Source organism: Electrophorus electricus, chromosome 3 (genome assembly GCF_013358815.1).
Source record: "Electrophorus electricus isolate fEleEle1 chromosome 3, fEleEle1.pri, whole genome shotgun sequence".
NCBI classification, from domain to species: Eukaryota; Metazoa; Chordata; class Actinopteri; order Gymnotiformes; family Gymnotidae; genus Electrophorus; species Electrophorus electricus.
The window spans coordinates 1,807,501-1,815,000 of record NC_049537.1 but is presented as its reverse complement, the minus strand read 5'-3'; the positions used below and the strand labels follow the sequence as shown (position 1 = coordinate 1,815,000).

Sequence of the window (7,500 nt, the reverse complement as noted above, 5' to 3'; positions counted from 1 at the left end):
CTGCAGTGTGTTGTGTTCTGCTGAAAGGTTGCAGCGCTAAAGCCCAGTGGGACGAACGCTAATCCCAATGCTAGGCCAGAGGCTCAGGGGATTAAAATTACAGGGGTTATAATTATCAGTGTCGGTAATGATTACACAGTGCTCTGCTAATTTGGAGTGTTTACTCTCTAGATGTTTCACCTTGTTAGTCATGTGTGAATGTGTGAAAAATTACTGACATTCCAATTATGAGTAAAAGCACCATCAGTGTTGATAATAATTACCACTGGCAGCAGTAATTATGCAGCATGCCAGATTTTAATCCTGTGTGAATAGAATTTAAGGGCCGCAGAATGTAAAATAATGTCAAGGGAGGAAGCAAAGTTCAGGGTTCTGTAGAACCCAGTTTGGATCACTCATATCACGATGGATGGATGGATGGATGGATGGATGGATTATATAGCCTAGGGCATCAGTGTACCAAGTGTTTCAGTTCCACAAGCCTGTGAGAGTACCCAAACACAGCTGCACCAGTTCTCTGGAGCTGGGGTTGGCAGATGCCAGGGGAACGCTACCTAACAGAACGCACAGTGACAACAGTAGAATGTAGGAGCGGTATTGTCTTGGGTATTGTTTTCAGGGTTTGGGCCCCTTAGCTCCAGTGAAGGGTGGTGTTATGTTAGACAATGATATGCTTCCAGCTTTGTGGCCACACTGGTTAAAGGGCTTTCCTGTTCCAGCATGACTGTGCACGTGTCCATGCAGACATGGACTGATGAGTGTGGTGTGGAGGAACTCCAGTGGCACAAAGCCCTGACCGCCACCCCACTAAACACCTGTGAGGGGAATTGCAATGAAACAGACCTAAGCGTCCATCATCTGGGCCTGACCTCAGCAATGCTCTTATGACAGATTGGACACACTCACGCTCACTCACAGACACACAGGAATGGAATAAATCTGTAGAAACACATACGCTGGCACAGGTGTGTAAGTCAGGTGCCCACATGCTGTTGGCAGTATGTTGTATATAAATGATCATTAGAAAGTAGTTGTTACACTTTATTGGATCTTGAGGGGAAATTTGGGATCTATAGAAGCAGAAGGTCAAACATACTGCACACATAGTAAACACACACACACACACACACATACATACACACATAATAAACACACACACACACAACATAATACACACAGATACAACACATAATAAACACACACAGTAAACACACATATAATAAACGCACACCCACCAAACACATAATAACACAAAACAGTAAAAAAAATAGTGTGTTTATAAACAACAACAACCAAGGTCAAAACAAGTGGACAGATAGAGTAATGGATTCTGGGGATAACGTTACAAACAAACAAAAGCAAGTCTGAGTTCTTGTGCTGTGAGGAAGTGAGTGGACTCTGGCTGGGGTCAGAGGTTTATACACAGGCACTGATGCATGCACGTTCTACTGTCGCTGAGACACACAGTACGGACCTGTAGAGGTTCCCAGCATGCCCTGGGAGAGGGTGGGCTGTGGAGCCCCTGCTGATATACAGTGACATTACCTCTCATTGGCTGATGTACAGTGACATTACCTCTCATTGGCTGTGCTGTTCTCATGCTCAACATGTACTGGATGTGTTGTGTGTGTTTTCCTGTGAGACGGTTGTGTGTGTGTGTGAGACATTGTGTCCGTCTCTCCCGTGAAACTAACCTTTTAACTTCTTTGCCTATTTCATTCTTTCTGTCTAAACATCTGTTTATCTGTGTGTGTAGGTGTGTTTGCACACTCTTTTTATGTGTTTATGCCCTTTGTTTTTGCGTGCACATCGTGTGGGTGTGTGGGTATGTGTGTACCCCTTTTGCTTAAGTGAGTTTGTACACTGTGTGTATGTGTGTGTGTGTGTTCAGTCCAATCTCATCCTCTCTCTCCATCAGGACACTACCCCCACCCAGCCTCGTAGCAAGCCACTCCCCGGGGCCTCCTCAGACTCTGCGGTATGTCCCAGCATCCTTAGGGGCGGGCTCTGGCTTGCGTCCCACCAATCAGGCTTCAGTCTTTCCATCCTCGTTCTCCTCCCACACAGTGACTTGCCCCGCCCCCCCCCTCTGCCTGCTGCCCACCCCTATCCCCTTGCGAATTTTTAAGATGGCTTTGGAACGAGATGGCTTCTTTTGCTGCCTTAATTGTGCTTGTCTGTTATGCGTGGCCTGGACTTGTGTCTGTGGTTTAGCTGTTCCACTCTCATTTTCTCTGTGGTTGCTACGGTGACATTTCCTGTGAGAGATACAGCGAGGCTGGGATACACTGGGAGGGCTTTGTGTTGTTGTTGTTGTTGTTTTCTGCAGCTCAAACAAAAGAAAGAAATGCGTCCTAACAACCCTCCTTTTTTCCCGCTGAAATGATCCAGTATGAGGGCTTGGAGCAAAGCTTTGTTCTGTTCTGTTTTCTGCTGGGGTTTTATTTTATTTTCTAACAATGTTCTGAATGGAGAGAAAAGTACACAGTGTTGGTGAGACACTTCACTTGTAGCCCTGTAAAGGGATGTGGATGATGACGGTGGTGGTGGTGGAGGAGGTAATGATGAAGATAACACTCTCCAGCATCTCACGCTCTTCCCTTTACGCTAGCGCTCTCTTCACTTTACTTTATTCTCTGCCTTAATTTAAAAAAAATCAACCTCATTGATTTTTCTTCTTTAAATAAATGAATCAATCACCCAGGGTTCCCCCACCTGGTCACGACAGAATCTGCAAAAACATCCTACTTGTGCTCTTATTTTGACACCTGAGGTGTGTGTTGGGTGGATTGGAAGTAGATCTTTGCATGGTAGCAGTGTTGTGTAAATGGATCAAGGCGTTTGGTTGGTCTGGTTTTAAACAGACTCCCCATGATCTAGAAGGATGGATCAGGGCATTTGGTTTGTTCTAGTTGGTTCATTCCTGGCTCAGGGTGAACGAGGTCTGTGTGCCACCTTATCGGGCTCAGACACTCACGTACCCATTCTCAGCATCTCACACAGACGCTCACGTACTCATTCTCAGCGTCTCACGCAGACACTCGTACTCATTCTCAGCGTCTCACGCAGGCGCTCGCGTACCCACTCTGTCAGACGCTCGCGTACCCACTCTCAGCGTCTCACGCAGACACTCATGTACTCATTCTCAGCGTCTCACGCAGGCGCTCGCGTACCCACTCTGTGTGTCAGACGCTCGCGTACCCACTCTCAGCGTCTCACGCAGACGCTCGCGTACTCATTCTCAGCATCTCACGCAGACACTCACGTCTCACGCAGACGCTCATGTACTAATTCTCAGCGTCTCACACAGACGCTTGCATATCCACGCTCAGCATCTCACGCAGGTGCTCGCGTACCCACTCTCAGCGTCTCACGCAGGCGCTGGCGTACCCACTCTCAGCGTCTCACGCAGGCGCTGGCGTACCCACTCTCAGCGTCTCACGCAGACGCTCGCATACTCACTCTGTGTGTCACAGACGCTCGCGTACCCACTCTCAGCGTCTCACGCAGACGCTCGTGTACTCATTCTCAGCATGTCACGCAGGCGCTCGCGTACCCACTCAGCGTCTCACGCAGGCGCTCGTGTACCCACTCTCAGCGTCTCACGCAGACGCTCGCGTACTCATTCTCAGCATGTCACGCAGGCGCTCGCGTACCCACTCTCAGCGTCTCACGCAGGCACTCGCGTACCCACTCTCAGCGTCTCACGCAGACGCTCGCGTACTCATTCTCAGCATCTCACACAGACACTCACGTCTCACGCAGGCGCTCACGTACCCACTCTCAGCGTCTCACGCAGGCGCTCCCGTACCCACTCTCAGCGTCTCACGCAAGCGCTCCCGTACCCACTCTCAGCGTCTCACGCAGGCGCTCGCGTACCCACTCTCAGCGTCTCACGCAGGCGCTCGCGTACTCATTCTCAGCATCTCACACAGACGCTCACGTCTCACGCAGACGCTCATGTACTAATTCTCAGCGTCTCACACAGACGCTCGCGTACCCACTCTCAGCGTCTGACGCAGGCACTCGCGTACCCACTCTCAGCGTCTCACGCAGATGCTCGCGTACCCACTCTGTGTGTCACAGACGCTCGTGTACCCACTCTCAGCGTCTCACGCAGACGCTCGCGTACTCATTCTCAGCATCTCAAGCAGACACTCACGTCTCACGCAGGCGCTCGCGTACCCACTCTCAGCGTCTCACGCAGGCGCTCGCGTACCCACTCTGTGTGTCACAGACGCTCGTGTACCCACTCTCAGCGTCTCACGCAGGCGCTCGCGTACTCATTCTCAGCATCTCACGCAGACACTCACGTCTCACGCAGACGCTCGTACTAATTCTCAGCGTCTCACACAGACGCTCGCGTACCCACTCTCAGTGTCTCACGCAGGTGCTCGCGTACCCACTCTGTGTGTCACAGACGCTCGTGTACCCACTCTCAGCGTCTCACGCAGGCGCTCGCGTACCCACTCTCAGCGTCTCACGCAGGCGCTCGCGTACTCATTCTCAGCATCTCACGCAGACACTCACGTCTCACGCAGACGCTCATGTACTAATTCTCAGCGTCTCACACAGACGCTCGCGTACCCACTCTCAGCGTCTCACGCAGGCGCTCGCGTACCCACTCTGTGTGTCACAGACGCTCGTGTACCCACTCTCAGCATCTCAAGCAGACACTCACGTCTCACGCAGGCGCTCGCGTACCCACTCTCAGCGTCTCACGCAGACGCTCGCATACTCATTCTCAGCGTCTCACGCAGACACTCACGTCTCACGCAGACGCTCATGTACTAATTCTCAGCGTCTCACACAGACGCTTGCGTACCCACTCTCAGCGTCTCACGCAGGCGCTCGTGTACCCACTCTCAGCGTCTCACACAGGCGCTTGCGTACCCACTCTCAGCGTCTCACGCAGACACTCGCGTACCCACTCTGTGTGTCACAGACGCTCGCGTACCCACTCTCAGCGTCTCACGCAGATGCTCGTGTACTCATTCTCAGCATCTCACGCAGACACTCACGTCTCACGCAGGCGCTCGCATACCCACTCTCAGCGTCTCACGCAGACGCTCGCATACTCATTCTCAGCATCTCACGCAGACACTCATGTACTAATTCTCAGCGTCTCACACAGATGCTCGCGTACCCATGCTCAGCATCTCACGCAGGCTCTCGCGTACCCACTCTCAGCGTCTCACGCAGGTGCTCGCGTACCCACTCTCAGCGTCTCACGCAGGCGCTTGCGTACCCACTCTCAGCGTCCCACGCAGGCGCTCGCGTACTCATTCTCAGCATCTCACGCAGACACTCACGTCTCAAGCAGATGCTCATGTACTAATTCTCAGCGTCTCACGCAGGCGCTCGCGTACCCACTCTCAGCGTCTCACGCAGGCGCTCGCGTACCCACTCTCAGCGTCTCATGCAGGCGCTCGCGTACCCACTCTCAGTGTCTCACATGATCGTAAGAAACTGAGCAGAAGCTGTTATCTTTCATTATTAGTGTTTGACTCTAAGCTTATCAGAAGTGGACCATTGGAAAATAATTCTCTTTTGCTTACACACACACACACACACACACCCCACCACCACTACTCCTCTTCCTCCAACCTCCAGTTGTGTTGTATTTATTCCTGGCCCTGCAGTCATTTGCAGTAGCCATGCTTTGATTTTTATTTAATGAAATGAGATGCAATTATTAAGCTGATTGATATCAGAAACTCATGGCAACGAGGGCTGGCCTGTTAGCACTGATCATGAGCTGTGCTCGTTTTGGGGTATTTGGTATTTCACTGAGCTGAAAGCAGGTTGATACTGTGGTCAGAGCTCCTGTGTACAGCCTCTTTGCGGTACTGGATGTACTCAAATGGTGTGCAGTGCTGTGTCTGATTTAGATCTGTGTCAGCTATTTGATGACATTAGCAACAATGATTAAAAACTGTTAATCATAAATCTGTCTGTTTCGATGCATTTGATTGATGTATCGCTAGCACTGTCTCCCCTGAGAGATGGAAACCATTTTGGAAGACCTGTGGTAGGTGGAGATGCAGGACAGAGGTCTTCTACAGCACAGGAGCATCTTAAAGGAAGCTGAGCGTCTGTGAGGCATGGCCAATGGAATATAAAGAAACAGCACAGATCTCTGTGCTGAAGCAAAAACCCCAAGCTTTGTAATTTTACAGTACAATGAAAATAACTCCTTTTTTGAAGGATCTGGAGGTGGGGTCCACAGCTTTTATCTTGCAATTTTGTGGCAATTAGGATTTACCAGTTTTGTCAGGATTTACCAGTTATTGCTTGAGGGTTCTCAGATGGTCTTTCCAGGCTCTGAGATCTAAGGTTTGAGTTTGTTTTTTTTCCCTCCTCTCAGGTGGTAGTCCTGATGTATGTGCATGTGTGTGAGGATGGTCCCTGACCTCCCAAAGAGAACTACTCCTTCTGCTGGATGTGTCTGTCTTAAAGAGTATCCTCTGGTCATGTGGTCTAGTGTTCCAGGAACAAGAGTTGAAAATTCAGAGGTGCTCACAAAAGAAGAAAATGTTGGTGGAAGTCTAACCAGACTGAGACAAACACATGTGCAAATGTGATTACTGGTGTAAATATTCCTCTTTCCCTAAGTGAGCTTTGCGCATGATGGTACCCAAACATGCTGGTGACATATTTGTGCCTTTTTCTTTTCTTTTCTTTTCTTTTCTTTCTTGCTTTCTTGAAAAAAAATTCAGGTCAATCGAATAATCTAAGCACTAATCATCAGATTAATTGATCGTGAAAAGCCACGGTTAGTGGAATATGTAGTGTGAACGTTTGTGTGTGTGTGTGTGTGTATGTGTGTGTGTGTGTCTTTCTACCTGTCCTGCAGTTGTCCATGCTGTTCACTGAGGAGTGTGACAAGGTGCGGGACCTGATGCACGTGCATTCCTTCAGCTACGACTTCCACTTGCGTGTGGTGCACCAGTACTTGGTGGGCTGTCACCTGACCCTGCGCCAGGGCTACCAGCTCAACCGCTTCCTAGAAGACTTCATTACCCATCACCCCGACATCCCCAAGTTTGGCCACAACCACGTCTTCCAAGGTAGGACTACAGTAGCTAAACAACTCCACAAAGCCAACTTTAACCACATCTTCCACCATCCTTAGTCCAGAACCATACAGCACAGACCTCAAGCTTATGAGAGTAGAGTTCTGGACCAGTTGAACAAGTTGTATTTTTTTCCCTGGATAAATTAAGTCTGGGAAATGTATTTGCTGCTTCCCGACACATGTCCAAATCTGTAACTCCCTGAGTTTTTCCAGAAGCCTTGAGCCTCCTTTGTCTTCCCATTTTCTACATACTCGACATGGCAAACAGGACTGGCGAGTGCTAGTGGATTTGGGTTTTATTTGAAACACCTGTTGTAGAATTCTTGTCAACACGAGGTTATTAATTCTGGATTTGGAGAGAAAATGGGGCTTTGTTCTGGATGTGATAGTTCTGCAGGCCCTCGAGATTTAATTAGTCTTTA

The 7,500-nt window shown here is 49.6% G+C and overlaps 1 protein-coding gene across 4 annotated transcripts in view; it reads left to right on the top strand.

Moving 5' to 3' along the window:
- The window catches only part of szt2 (SZT2 subunit of KICSTOR complex), an 87,227-nt gene that overhangs the window by 72,339 nt on the left and 7,388 nt on the right, over positions 1-7,500 (top strand). For all 4 annotated transcript variants that reach the window (XM_035524533.1, XM_035524534.1, XM_035524532.1 and 1 more), the window contains one exon: positions 6,857-7,070. In XM_035524533.1, the coding sequence (XP_035380426.1) occupies positions 6,857-7,070 (214 nt within the window). The remainder of the gene's footprint in view (positions 1-6,856; positions 7,071-7,500) is intronic.